This window comes from Hemicordylus capensis, chromosome 6, assembly GCF_027244095.1.
Source record: "Hemicordylus capensis ecotype Gifberg chromosome 6, rHemCap1.1.pri, whole genome shotgun sequence".
NCBI lineage: Eukaryota > Metazoa > Chordata > Lepidosauria > Squamata > Cordylidae > Hemicordylus > Hemicordylus capensis.
The window spans coordinates 40099137-40114403 of NC_069662.1; the positions used below are offsets into that span (position 1 = coordinate 40099137).

The following is a 15267-nucleotide window of genomic DNA, read 5'->3' on the forward strand; positions in this document are numbered from 1 at the left end:
AGGAGCGTTGGCGAGTGGGACCAATACTCTTATCTTTGATCATCAGAGCTAGCAGGGATTTCAGGCTAAAAAAAAAAAGGGGGGGCAGGTAGTGTGACTGGAAAAGCTTCCAGATCAATGTGAGAAAAAGGTGGATAGAAAGACAGACAGATTGGTAGGAGGGAGGGAGGGAAAGAAAAAATCATGCAGGGCAGGGCTAGATATTTCTGTCCATTTCTGTGATGGAGCTTCGAAGTCAGAACAAACCTTCAGAAAAATAAAGCAAGCATTTGGAAATGGTAACAGTCCTTTGCACGGTCATTTAGCTTGTTAAAAATGCAAACACTGCATTACAGCTGGCAGAAGAAAGCCTTTATTAAGCAAATCTTTCTTTCTGAGCTGGGGCCTAAGCAGGTTTACTCAGAAGTAAATCCCCCATATTTCAGTGAAGTTTATTCCCATGTAAGTGTGCATGGGATTGCAATCTTAGGAGTATCATAAAGAGTCAAAGGCCAACATAAAGAGTAATGCTGCGCTGGTGCAACAAATAAAGTTGCCCTACTGCAAGAGTCATGCAGAAGTGCAGAGTTGCAGGGATATTCACTGTTGTACTCTTGTGCAAAAGTTCCCTAAGGAAGAGGTTTCACAGCAGAAGGTGTGCCACCTTGTTCCACAAGTGCAAACACATGTGCACTAGCACAATGCTAGTCAGGAATGTAAGCTTCTGACTTGGTGCATCTTCTAGCGCAACATTCTTTCGCAAATGCACATGATCGAGCACTGCTGTACGAATATGGATCTCAGCCAAAGTGTTTAGTCAGGAACTGTTATAGCTGGAATACAGCAGGTTTCCCTTCTCTCTTTTAAATAGAGACAATTGCTCAAAATTTTATTAGAACCTTTTGGGCCATTCTGAGAGCCTTAAATGGATTTTAGCATGTCAAAAATCTGGTTGGATCAAGAATACTAAGAAAAAATTAAGTCCAGACTATAGTTTTTTCAAACTTGTAGGCAGATAATTCAACATTCTAGCCTGAAAAATCTGCTTCTGACAAAAAGACTCTAGTCCATATGAATTAATGCCACAAAAAAGATGTTAGTCTTTAAGATGCCACAGAACTCTTACTTTGTGAAAAACTTGTCTGTCATTCTTTGCTTTTGTGCCGAGATGTCTTGAAGGGAATTACAAAAAGCATCTTACTGGCCAAAATCCACAAACCTTGGATTTTACATCAGAAAATATTAATGCCATATAATATGTGAGTTTTCAATAAAATCATATAAATATATTTGCAGGGAAGGGAAAGCTCAGCCTTAAAAATCAGAAGGGGGGGGGGGGAGAAGCTGAAAACCATGAAATCACAGATGAAAAGTAAACAATTATAATAATTGTATGTGTTCATTGACCTAGATAAAGTCTGAGTTAATACATAACTCCACTCAGTTTGATGAAATTGCTATTCATTTTGAAAATGCATAGAATATTGCTGCAGTATCATGTTGGGGGATTTCATAGTTGTAGACCCTTCGTGGGTAAGTGGGTATGCTGGAAATATGCTTTGGGATGCTGATGGTGCATGTATGTTTGGGGGGCAGTTTGGAGTGTTTGAGTGGTTGGGAGTTGCTGGAGCGTGGGAAGTCTACTTTCTATCTATGTGCTTAGAGTCACATCAATCCTTGGCTATTAAGCCAAGCTGATATTTGTGGACCTGTGGATATGATCATATGTCATATCCTCCAGACTGCATCCCAGGATCATGTAGACCTAGGTTGAGATCAGGAGCTTTGAGTAAGCAGGAGATGCCCTCTTCAACCTCCATGATGGGGCAAACTGGGATTGTGTCCATGAACAGTTCCTTGCAGCAGCCATAAACAAGGCCACCCCTGCTCATGTGGAAGCCTGGTACACCTGAGCCTTTAAAAGTGTTCTCTCATCCACAGATGGTCATGGGCAAGAAAAATAAACCTCAAACAGCCAGGTTAACCACTGACTGTGATCTCTCGCTCACAGCATTTCCTGATGGATAAAAAGGAGGGCTGGAACCCACCAGGTTAACCTCTGATACACAGCAAGATCACAGTGTCTTACATTCTATGCAGCGAGCCACCGATCTAAGGGAGAGGTGAATGCTGCTTCAATGGCAATTTAAACCCCACTAGTGCTGCTTCTGGAGGCAGGAAGGCTTCATGCCTACTAAAGGAGTGTGTTCTCACACTTCTGATGGCACTCCCATCATTCCCAGTGGAAGGACCATCAGAAGTGTGAGGACATGCTCAGTTAGTAGGCATGGAGCATGGGGCACCAGTGGGGTTTAAATTGCTGCAGAAGCATGTGTGTGTGGCTCTCTCTTGAAGAGGCAGCTCGCTGCATAGAATGCAAGCCAGCGATCGCTAAGGGACTAATGTAATCAGCAGAATAGGTATTTTCCCTCCCTGCTTTTGTAAAGAGTTTGTTTTACTGGCTTGTCAAACTTTCACCAAGCAGAAGACTTGTGGATGTGCTGTCACGGAGTCATTTTCAGACCATGTGGTGGTTAAAAGGGGGGTGGGAATAGTTGAGATATTCTAAACCATTCGGTTATATAATCATGATATTTAACACAAACAAAAGTAGGTGACAAACGGCTGAGTTATCCTAAATGTAGAAAAGTTTATCCCAGCATTCCTTTTATCAAAGAGCTTGTTCAAAGATTACTTTTTTTAAAAGAGAGAAGCCCCTGAGGTTTTCAGATCTTTTCTAGTTGTTATTGCCTTGCTGACCAGTCATTTGCTCGAGGTAAAGCTAGGAATAAGTACATGGTAGCAGAGTGGGCAAAGGTGGGTCAAAGCCTGCTTGACTGCTATTGTCATTATCCTCTGCCACTACTGCCAACATCCTACTGAATTTCATACACACAAGAAATTCAAAATGACAGTATCAAGGGTAGGAAAAGGCGGACAAATGAGAAAAGCGGGGGTGGGGGGAGGGTGACAGTGGCTGATATATTGCACATTACATGCATATTGTAATGTGCCATTGTGCAGTTGTGCAAAAGGGATCTTGCTCAAGCGCAAAAACAGTGCAGAGATGGTACGGCCATCGGAAATTACAGCTATACCACCACACAACTGTGTTTGCACAATTCTTGCATTTGCGCACGAGTGTTTTCACACAACAGCATGAACAAGACATTGCAATGTTCACCTAATGTTGTGCAGTAGGGCAGCCAGTGAGCTCATCTCAGAGAGCTAGATCCGAGCCTGATTCGGTCCAATTCAGATCTTGACCGAAGCCACGAACACAGACCAACTATGCTGGAAACCAGAGGAGGCTTCAGCTCCTAGAAGTTGATAGTTGTAACTAGCACCCCACATCAATTTCAAAACAGAAAAGAGTTCAACATTTGAATGCAATCCAAATTGTAAAATGTAGTAAGATTCAAAATCCTGTGCAAAACTCAAATTTAGGGGCAACATTACTACGCCTCTCTGGCACAACATGGCAGGACCAAACAGTGTGCTTACAGGAATTATTATTATTATTTTTTTGGTGGGGAGCAGGGGTGGAATCCTTGGACCAGCTTTATAGAGCACTCTATCACTGCAATGCCTAAACATCCTCTACATCCAGAAAAAGCAACCTTTGGCACTCCAGCTGTGATTGGATAAATAAATTGTGGTTGGGAATGATGATAGGTATAGTTCAGCAACAGTTAGAGTGCCAAAGGTTGCCTACCTCTAGCTCTATATTTAATAGCTGAATAAGGTATTAAAGTAGCTGCATCCTCAATTGGTCCAGGAGCTTCAGTCTCCCAAACACTGCATGTTGACTTCCATGAGAATTCCACAGGCCTCCTGATTTGAAGCTAGGATCTTAACACTGCCTACTTCCAATGGTTAACATTATACTTATTTGGATATATCAGATGTTTCTACCCTCACCCCAGACAAACTTGATGCATTTAGCTGGAAATTCTAAAACGGAGCACAGCAGCAATTAGATTCTAATAGCACTGGGAAGATGCAGTTTCTACTGTATCCCCCCTCTAAGGATGCAGTTTGAACACAATGCCAAAATGTGCTTGCTGTTGGGGGGAAAAACCCACCTTATTTGCTATGGCTGATGTCTGAATTTTAAAAAAGCATAATAAAATACAACTGATCTATGCAAGTCTGTATTAAAAGCAGAGAAGTCAGAGATTTTTCTTTTTAAAGAAGAAAACTAGTTTCCCCCACCCACTTTATATAGGGACAAGAGCAATAGATGCATTCAATACAACACCTTCCTCTCCCCCCCTCCCCAATCTATTTCTGGTTGCTTTCCTAACTGAGAGTACCTTGCAACATCCTGTGCATATCAAGGGCCAGAAACATTATCAGGGCTATGTCAGAGTTTTCCATCCAAAAAAGCAGATTAGAAACCTACATTTTCAATTGTGTTTGTTGTCAAGGGGAAAATCTGATACTTTTTAATGGTTCTAGATCCAGGGGCTTTTGTGGGCTGCTTTCCCCCCAACCTCCAAACACTACAGAAAAAGGGTAGTCACTTTTCCATTTTAAAGAATGGCATACATTTAGAGGCCTTATACACCATTGTCAAGAAGCCAGAATTCCCAGCTTGAGTATAGATGAAGAGTCTCTAGGCAGGAATCAGTTTGGCCTCCTGTGAATTCATTCACAACCACTGATCTTTGAATGTTACATTCGGAGAGGGTTATCTGCTCCAGGTGCAGTGGGAGAGTAACACATACGCCTTTTTTGTGTTGTTTTTTTTAGGGGGGAAACCAAACAAACCTATAAACTTTTCAAACAGTGGCCGCTAGGTTTGTCTCATTTCCATGAGAATGTACAAAAAACACACAAAAATTTGGCTCCCATTTCTTTTCTTAAAAAATAATGGCCTGTTTCTCCTCAGTAAAACTGAGGTAGTCTTTGTAAAATATTTCACAGCACCATAGCGGAAAAGAGGGCCCAAGTTTTTACAAGGACAAGAGCTGGTTTCCAATTCACAGATTCTGGACAGTCGTACCGGTTCGACTGTTTCTATAGCTCCTCAGCAAACAGTCTTGTCAACTGGCATTCTAATTCTAAACATACTTAACTTCTTGTGACTTAAATGCTCTCAATGCAATGGAGGGTGAGTTTATGTATTCAAAGAACCACATGGGATAGTTTTGCTTTTTCTGGATTCCATGTGGGTTCTTTGGTGGTCCTCTCCTATGGTTGCTGGTATAAATGAAGTACAGTAGAGTCCCATGGAGCTGGAGAAATGAGTGTCTCCAGGACCAGCTGTTTTCAAAATACCTTTCTTTGCATTTTGTTGCTATAGTGCCACTGTATATTCAAACAGTGCTTTAGCAACACCTAGGGATGGAAAATATGCATAATGAACCCCAACCTTCGTATACAAACCAGAAACCACTGTGTTCCAACTCAACATGCCAGCATCCTAACCCAAATAACCAACCACAGAATGACAACCACCTATAATGATTAAATAAACTCACCCTAAATAAATTCCAAATTAAGTGTGCTTAGAATCAGCCAGTCTATAGACCACAAAAGGTGTGTACCACTGATATATCTTTTACAGGGATGTTTTCAACAATTAAGATTCACAGGTCTTAAACTGGTCTTAAGGGTCAGAATATATTCCCCCCCCCCCGGAAGAAGGCAAAAATTACACTGTTAATTGGGAAGTGAGCAAAATCTGCCGTCTTTTCCACTATGTCTGAAGTCTCTGTCGTTCTCCATAGAGAGCTCATAACACTGCCGACCTGCATAACAACTTCTGGCTCATAAGAAATTATGAAACTTAACTTCTCTTTTCATTAAAAAAATAAAATATTCAAGACTATCAGCTTTTATATAAAATATCAGCAAGCCCAAAAACAAAACAATTGCTGAGGTAACTTCATACCTTGAGGTAGCTTTTTCCCACCCATTTTTCTCTCTTTTCTCTTTTTTTTCTGTTTTTCTTCTTCTTTTCTCCTTTCCCTTAAAACACACAGCAATGCCTGACCTTTCCACACACACTTCCTTGTTGCAAGGGATTAAAAAGGACAGTAACTGCTTCAGTGTAAACAAGAAGTTCCATGCAGCTGCTTCATCGCAATTCAAAGATGGAATTGAGTATTATTTCAAAATTGAATTGAGTATTAGGCACATGGAAATACACTGGAACTAGATTCACCTGCTGTCATTCAGCCCAAACCTGGAGCCCAGTCTGTAGTGGCACAAACAGGTCCAGTCTCAAAGGTCAGCCTGGACACCTAGCAAGTCAAGTTAGAACAGAAGTCTTGTCTCTGCTAAAAATTCATATATTTCAATGCAAAGAGGTTGATTTGTCCCACAAAATTCCTATTCCCTACCTACCCTCCTCTAAAAAGGATCAGCAAAGTTTGATCCATTAAAAATATGACTGTGTTTCTAAATACACATTGATATCAATGCGCTTGCAACCAAATGAATGTGCTTAGGATCACAGTATCCACCTCAAAATTCTGGTTTACTCCACAGCATATGCCTCTTGGCTCCATTCCAATTATTCCAACAGCATTTTATTTCTAAATCATAGAGCTTAAGACCCAGAAATCCAATTACCACATAACGATGAATTCAACAGGATTGTCACAGCAGCCTCCCGGAATAGGATTAAGGACTTTGGACACTATTTTCCATCAATTTCTTTGAGTTAATCATTTGCGAAGGGTAACAATTCTTCTCAGGCCAGGAGTTGTCCATGTCCATGGCTTAGACCACCCTGGGATAGACAGGTGTGCCAGGAAAGACTTATTCTTTTTGTTTGCTTTTTGGTGGGTTAGTACATTTTTTTCGGTTGTCTGCAAGACTGATTTTATTTCTTGTTCTGTTCTGTAAGACTAGGCAACAGCAGGTGCATAAAATATTGTTAAGGCTGCAATCCACTACACAGTCACTTGGGAGGAAGGCCCACTGAACTCAGTGAGACTTACTTTCAAGAAAACAGGATGTGCAGGATTGTGCTGTAAGGATGCAATCCTACGGACAGTAACTTGAAGTTAAGTCCTTGGAAGCAAAGCACAGGACACTGTGAAAGGGATATATCATCAAAGGTTCACTGATGCCAAAAGCCTATACAAAATGACAGTGTCTCAGGGTGGCAGGCTTTAGTTTAAGGGCATTAAAACAACAGCATACTTTTAATGATACAAATGCAAATAAATGATGGATACAATCCAGAAGGATTCATGTTGGATTTACCTGAGTATGAAGCTCTCTGGGGCACTGTGGGAAAAGTTTCCCTTAGAGGAATGGCCCCATCAGGTGAGTGCTTTTTCTTTTTTTTCTTTTTTTTAAACGCAGAGACAAAACTTCGTTCTGTGTGCAGGCTGCCAGGCAAGCAATTCCTGTCCTCCACAAATACTCATAATCCATTTGTATATATTTTACACATTTTTCTTTCTTTTAAAAGTTCACGTAAGAGTGACTGGGATCAGTAACCACATTACATTCTTCTGATGTCTATATTTGGTATCGCCTCATAAAGACACTCGGTATTCTTGTGGCAGAAAACATCATTTTTCAAAACCAGGAGGGTTTTTTCTTTCTTTTTTAAAATCACAAAATTTTCAAGAAATTACTTTTGGTTTAATTTCTATCCCCAGCTTCTTTTCCCCTCCCAAGTCCCAGAAAGAAATCCAAATTTCCCTATAAGTACTTGTTTAAAATTAAGATTTTGTTCCTAATGGAATGAATTGTTCCTTTTCTGTGTGATTTTCAAACAGGCATACTGTTTCATTCTCTACAGCGGTTCCCTGGAAGTAATTTTAAGCTTGGGGTTAGGCCCTTAAATCCCCATGTAAGCTGATCAATACCATTTGTCCTGATCTAGAGAATGCCATCTGTGTGCAGTAACAGGTTTGCACATGTGGACTTTCTATACCAAGGTGTAGAAAAGCTTGCTATATGGAAAAGAAGAGGCCATATCCAATAACATGGTAATGCATGAAGAAGGATTCCCATGCAACGTAACAGCCTCTATGATGGGCACTGTTATTTCAGCGGCAACATGCATTCAGCCCTCTGTAGACCAGGACAACCATCTCTTCTTTTTTTGGTATGTCTGGGTGCTGAGGTTCCCAAAAAGTAGGGTGACATTATACCAAGAGTGCTTCTGCCCCTTTAAGAGGTTCTTCAGCAGGTAAAGCCTGGGGTGGCTTTACTCCACCCCAGAAGTGTCACACTATGATGGCAGAAGCTTTTGAAAGGGCAGAAGACCATCCTAGAATATGGGGACAGGGACCTAATGCTCATAGCCTGTGACCCTCAAATAATTTATTCTGGAGGGCAAGTGGTTTTTAAGATTAGTCGCTTTAGAGGATATGTGTGCAAATTTTTCATCCAATTCTCCCCCCCCCCAAAGGCATGTTTCAAAGCCAGGTTATGATACATGGAATGCAATCTAAAGGCTTGTGCATACATCGCATTTTCTCTCCATTTATTTGCCAAGTGGTAAGGACTGCATTTTACAGAGGCAGCCTTAGGAATTGGCAAAAGCAGAAAAACCTTGCCTAGAGGTCTTTTTCAAAGGGACACTTGCATGATTGTATGCCTCACTGTATCCTGAGGCAGAAGGCCTCCAATCAGGTAGAACTCCATGCAAACATCCTCTTTCCACCCACCCACAGACTGTCCTTATGCATTTACAACCAGGTGACAACTGACCCCTCTAAAGCAGCAGCTAGAGGCAATACGCTAGAGGTGAAGAGTGGGAAATTGCAGCAAGGATACAAGAGCAGACAAATGCCATATATAAACAAGCCTTTAGGCTGCATTCCACAAACTCCTTGCAAAGACTTTGAAATCCATCGCAAGTTCGTACGCAGGGACATTCCAGAGAACATTACATGTGCTGAAGTCACATTGGACTTGAGCATGCTAAATTTTCTTCAGGATAGTCCCCAGGTTGAGAGAGGAGTATGTCAACTGCAGCCAGAAATGTGAACCCTGAGATGTTTAATGACATTTATAGGGTATCTAAAATAGGGATTTTGCTGTGGTTTGGACTTCCATATTAAAATGTGCACCCACAAAATCAAAAGAGGAGCACCGGAGTATAAAATGCTTTTTATAAAATAAGGCAAAACCACCTTACCGATTAGGTTAAAAAAATCCTCACACGTTTTCAAAAAATGTTACACTTGTGCACAGTCCTACCTGTGCTTCACAACTAAAATTTGGTTTGTGACTTTGACTTTTCAAAAGAATCAGATAAAGGAAATGACTAGGTTTGTGAGTCTCCTACCCAAAACCAAAATAAAGCCCAACCCAAACACATTTCTTTTAAAAACCGGATGTGAAAATATTTGCATCCTGGTGACTTGATAGTTTGATTATTATAATTTTCTAGGACACATTTTTACCATTTCAGCATTTCATTAAAAAGTATTTTGATTTGAATCTTTGATGGATAAAAACCAAGGCAAGTTCCTCCTTTGCTTGATTTTCCAATCATTTAAATTGTTTCCCTGGCTTAGCAAGTGGAGTTGTCCCGGGCAGGGGGAAGAGTGAGAGAGAGAAAGAGAAAGAGAAAGAATGTAATCTTCTGAATTAATAAGGCTTTTCAAAGAAACTGGCTCAATTCAGACAACACACTAAACCATAGTTTGGTCTGGTATGATGTTTGCATTAGCAAATCATGCTTTGTAATCAGCCAGCAAAAACAAAATCATAAACCATGCTTAGAGGTGGGATTGCAAACCATGGTTTGTGCTAACTGTGGTTTGCCATGATATCTGAACAAACCATGGCTATAGTCATTGCTCTGCCTCCAGAGTTCCATTCACTATACCAATGGGAGTACTAAGCAGATGGAAAATTAAAGCAGACAAGAAGCACTAAACCATGGTTTGCCTGGACATCTGGAAGCTTAAATCATGGTTTGGGTTCAAAATTACGATCAGTGGAAACCAATGTTTGGTGCAGTGGCTTAATTGAACCAGTGTTTGGTTTCCAGCAGAGAGAACGCTGTACAGGCAGAGTTATTGCCTTGTTTTCCCTGCCCACTTTTATTTGGTTTTAGGATAACTGGGATCATGTGACCAATTTGAACTAGAACATCCCACCATATTTGTTGACAAATTCTGAGAAGGGAGAAAACCTCTATTAATATGCAGAAATAATTCTATGCTCAAAAAGAAGTAATATTTTTAATCTGACAGGAAGCCCTTCAAAGATTTGCCTGCCAAGGGAGCTACCCTGGGATGAAAGATTATGGTGGGTTCTACCTCTAGGGCAGGAATACTCAACTGAGGGCATGAGGGTCCAGATGCAACCTTCAGCCTCCTTCACCAGCCCCATAAGTCTTAACTGGGGCACAGCAATATAGAACAACCAAACACGCAGAACAAGCAGGATTGTAGAGCCCCCCCCCCTCCCCGGGCAGCCATGTTTGGTTCTGGAAATTGCTATGCAGAACAGTGCATGATATTCCTGGAGACAAAGTCAGCCACGCCAATGATTACACCGTTCTGGTTGCCACAACAGGAAGATGTTGCATGGCGTCATGGCAAACCACCTGATCAGAACTTTGGGCTGCTTTTCTATAGCAGAAAAACCAGCCCAAGGATCTTGTTTTGGTGTACCAAAGAAGGTAGGGTTATCTTGGGTTAAAATGCTGAACTACTCCAGCTGAATGAGGGATATGATTAGATTAAAAGAGATTCTGACAACCAGTCCTCATCCCAACATGCACTGACTTTCACAGTCACCAAGGCCAGGCAATCAAACAGAACTTGCTTGTCCAAATGGTGAGAATCCAAGGTTTACTGGAACCTCAGCTCCCCCTCAAATCTGGTCCCACTTAATTTCCTTTTCCTGGTGACTGCAAAAGTTAATGTTTGTTAGGGGAACGATTGTTCAAATAAACCCTAAAACTTATTGCATGAGGGAGTGGATTTTATGCTCCTTTGCTCTGCTCAGCAGATGGCATGTGTGAACACTCCTGTCCTGCTAGACAATCTCACACACACTACTTGATTGAAACAGATTATGGGGTCTGGTTAGGAATTTGTTTTCCTACTGGCTGATCCAATTAATCCCCCCACCCCCCCTCAAATATATATATATTTGCAGCATGCCTGAGGAGCCAATCAAAACCGCCTTTGGCTCGTGAGACATTAAGTCACCCGTCTACAACAAAATTACTAATACCCGCCTACGGTAAACTGATTCCCAGACACTCTTAGGGTTCTGCATCAGCTCATCACTTTTTCTGCTTGGCTTTGTTTCATCCGTTGTCAATGTCGTCCATTCGTCCATCTTTTTGTCTCTCTCTCTTTCTTTCTCATGCACTAGGGGTAAAGCAATTTCCTATTTCCTTCGTGCTTGCGTCTGGCTGTTCTGTCCCTTCTGATGCTGCTGTTTCACCTGAGCGAGGATATCACGTATTTTGCGTTGCGCCATCTGGAAAGAGAGAATAAAGGCAAATGGACTTGTGCCAATGCCACTGGCCCAGTATGGTGAAGGAAATCCATCCCCTCCCTCCTCCTGGTCAGATTGCCTAGTAATCCCAGAAATTCTTTGGCTTTACTGTGTAATGGGTGAATACAATTTAATGATTTCCCCCCAAAATTAGCTCACATTTGGGCAGCTGGTAGAACAAAGAGTGTCCCTGTTGATTAAGAAAAAAATTGGGAGTATTTGTTTGCTTTTAAAAAGTGATTGATCAATATGGGATCAATAAGGGATCTGAAGAAAGAAGGGCAATAGTTCATAGATTCCAATCTCAAAGAGCAAAAGCAAGATAAATAATCCATTGGTTTAGGGCATCTGCAAGTCCTGATCTTTAAAGAAAGGTCCTGTATCTGCAGTTGCCTTCTAACACTACAGTGAACATTTCCTGAAACAATATGGTTGTAAAGGACTCATTTCAGCTTCTGGCAGGAACCTTTCCTTCTTGCCTGAGTCATCTGGAGCTATTTCTCTGCTCTCTCCTTGTAGCACACTGGAGTCTGAACTACATGAGTGCTGGTCAGTCCATAGCCCTGCCATATTTTGAGCCGGGTCTCATGATCAGTGAGACCCGGTTTGGGGCGGTGAGCAGGGAGGGAGCCCTGGGAGGCCAGATTGGCTGCCCACATGATTGCCGGATCCGTGACGGAGCCGGCGGGGGCTGGTGAGCTCGGGGGCCACGCGGCATTATTTACACGCATTATCCGACACCAATATCATTCTATATTTATAATTTCCCCCTTGGGGGAGTGGCCTGCATCACTTTCCTGCACTAGAAAGCAGTAGGTGATACTTCTGTAGCCACACAAAACGTTGCAAGCATATCCGAACTCACTGCAGAGATGCAGAAAATTAAGTAATTAATTTCACTGCTTTCCTGTGAAAGCAGTTTAAGTTTTATAATTCTCATTGGCAGAGATCCACAAATTGAGGCATTATTGAGGGTTAAGTGTGATAATGACGGGCATTTATCGGACCCTGTCTTACTACAGAAAGGGGTTAAACATGGCTGCATTTTGGCACCCTTCTTATTTAATTTTTATATCAACTTTTTAATCCCTCTTTTGGATGATCCCGCCTTTCATCAGCCCAAATTAGCAGGAAGAGCTATTTCTATTTTATTGTACGCTGAGTATATGCAGCTATGATATCTACCACGCTGGTCGGCATGAGGAGGGCCCTGAGAACTGCAATTTTGCGCTGAGGAGTCTCTGGCTATTAATACCCAGAAATCAAAGGTGATGGTATTTAGTAAGAGACCAAACCCGCCCCCCCCCCCCATAAATGGGTTATTAATGGCGATAGCATCCAACAAGTCAAAACGTATAAATAGCTAGGTCTTGTGTTTCATGAACGTAATTCATGGAGATCCCATTGTGGGTAAGTGGCCGCAAGTGTGCAGAACATGGTTACAGCGGTGTTAAAAAATTTTCATACCAAGGGTGCTTATTATATTCCTGCAGCACTTAAAGGTTTTTCAAGCCAAAATCTTAGCCCAGATGTTGTATGGAATTCAGTTCTTTTTGACAGGTAATTTACAACCACTTGAGGCAGTACAGTAGAGATTTCTACAAGCCATTTTCCTGCTCCCGCACTGTCTCAAATGTGGCCCTACATTTGGAAGCAGGACTAATTAGGATTGTGGCCCTGGCTTGGCTATGTACGATTAATTATTGGCTCAAAATCCATATTCATGGCTTAGGCCTTGTCCCATGGGTTTTAAAAGATGAATTTCAGTCATCTTGGGCCAAGAATGTCCAGGCCACCTTGGGCAATTGTGGCTTTTCAGATCAGTTTTTATGTTCCCTGGGTCCTGATGTAGCTAAAAAGATCTTGAAACAGAGGATTCTGGACCTAGAGAAACAAAGGAACCTAAGTGCGGCCTCCCTTGGAACTAACTGTGATAATTTTTTTAATTACCCTATGCTGGCAGCTTATTTTACGCACTTGTTGGTCCTAAGTCAGAGGAAAGCTTTTTCTCAAGCTCGGTTTAATGCTCTGCCTTCTGTGGTTTTGGAGGGAAGATATAAGAGAATTCCCTGGAGGAATTGCCTATGCCCTTGTGGCACAGGAGTGGCTGAGACAATCGCTCATGTTTTCCTCTATTGCCCTTTCTACAAATCTATTCGCTCCAACTGGATTGAGCCTCATCTTAGAAAATATCCAGGTCATTCCGATGAGTATTATGTTGCCTATTTTTTGTCAGATCGGTATAAGGGAATCACTGGGTCCACAGCAAGATTTTATGTAACGGCTATAAAGATAAGGAATGACCAAATTAGTTTTTAAACATCTTTTTTAATATGTATATTTATGTGCCTATTTCCCCCCCTTTTATATCATAATGTTTTATAATGTTACTCTGCATTTAACATTTTTATTAGAATTTTAACTTTTTCTGTGTTCTAATTTGGTCATGGACCGTAAATAAACTTACTACTATTACTACTACAAATTTAGGCTTAGGTCAGCCATTTTTTGTGCTCTCCTCCCATCCCATCCCATCCCATCCCTCAGATCCTCCTCTTAGGAGAGAAGCAGATATTCTGTCATTTGCACTGGGCTATGGAGATGGTAAGAAACCGTGGGAGCTCTCTCCTACTGCTTAGAAAGCATTCCTGCTGTATCTTAGGAAAGAAAAAAAGGAAAGATTTTGCCATCGAGTCGGCATCGACTCCTGGCAACCACAGAGCCAAGTGGTTTTTGTGGTAGAATACAGGAGGGGTTTACCATCACCTCTTCCTGTGCAGTATGAGATGATGCCTTTCAGCACCTTCCTATATTGCTGTTGCCCGATATAGTGTTTCCCATACCAGCGGGGATTCAAACTGACAGTCTCTTGCTCCCTAGGCAAGTTGCATCCCTGCTGCAACATTAGGTGGCTTTGCTTTCTCAAAAATGGCAGGAGAAATGAGATCTGGGGAGGAGATCTGTGTGGTGGTAGGTGTCCTGTTCACCAGAGACTGGGAGCACTCACCAATGGTAGTGATGAGGCTTATAGATGCCTGCTCATTGGCCAATATCCTAACACTGTGCTTGCACCAAGAACAAAATCCATTGAGCCATACCATCATGCTTATGATACAGTTCTCCTCTACCCTCTTCTAACAAATCCAACTAGGCAAGAGCGACCAATCTTGGGTGCCTACCTGGCTGGCATAGAAATGTCCAATGATTTTGACTATGACTTGCTCATTCTCATCAGGGGTTTGGTCCCGCGGGACAACTACCTCAGCTGCCGTCAGGTTCTGCAACTCATTGACCTGCAATTAGAAAGAACAACAACTTGTAACTGTATTCATGTATCTATGTATTTTTAAGCCAGCAGCCTTAACTGAGCAGGAAGTTCTCTTGCACAAGCTTCACTGTGCAACCATGCAAAAAAAAAAAAAAAAAAGTAAAGCTGGATTGTGCCCAAGGGGTTTTGAAATATGAACCACATCTAATCCACTTCCACATAGCAATGCCAAACCATGGCTTGCGCCAATCATAGTTAAAGCCATAGTTAAACTATGACTTGTGTTTCAGACGTTCAGACGAGCCACAGTTTGCGAGGTTTATCTCTTTACCCACCTTCTGTGGGAATCCTACCCCAAACAGGGAATTCTGAGTTGGCGCAAACTCCCAAATCATGGCTTGTTGGTTCAGCTGCAAAATAAAATCAGGAGGTACATAGGAAGCTGCTTTATACTGTCATACCATCGGTCCACTAGCTCAGCACTGTCTACAATGATTAGCAGTAGCTCTCCAGGGTTTCAGACAAAAGTATTTCCAAGACCTACCTGGAGATGCCAGGGATTGAAAGCAGGTGCTTCT

The 15267-nt window shown here is 41.8% G+C and overlaps 1 protein-coding gene across 4 annotated transcripts in view; it reads right to left on the reverse strand.

The window, feature by feature from the left end:
* IGF2BP1 (insulin like growth factor 2 mRNA binding protein 1) overlaps positions 1-15267 on the reverse strand; it is a 122381-nt gene that overhangs the window by 20371 nt on the left and 86743 nt on the right. For 2 of the 4 annotated variants that reach the window (XM_053261786.1, XM_053261787.1), the window contains 2 exons: positions 14601-14714; positions 4506-11403 (listed from right to left, as the gene is read on the reverse strand). In XM_053261786.1, the coding sequence (XP_053117761.1) occupies positions 11311-11403; positions 14601-14714 (207 nt within the window). In that variant the 3' untranslated portion in view covers positions 4506-11310. Of the gene's footprint in view, positions 1-4505; positions 11404-14600; positions 14715-15267 lie in introns of those variants that run through there. The other 2 variants (XR_008309844.1, XR_008309845.1) reach the window with 2 other exon arrangements.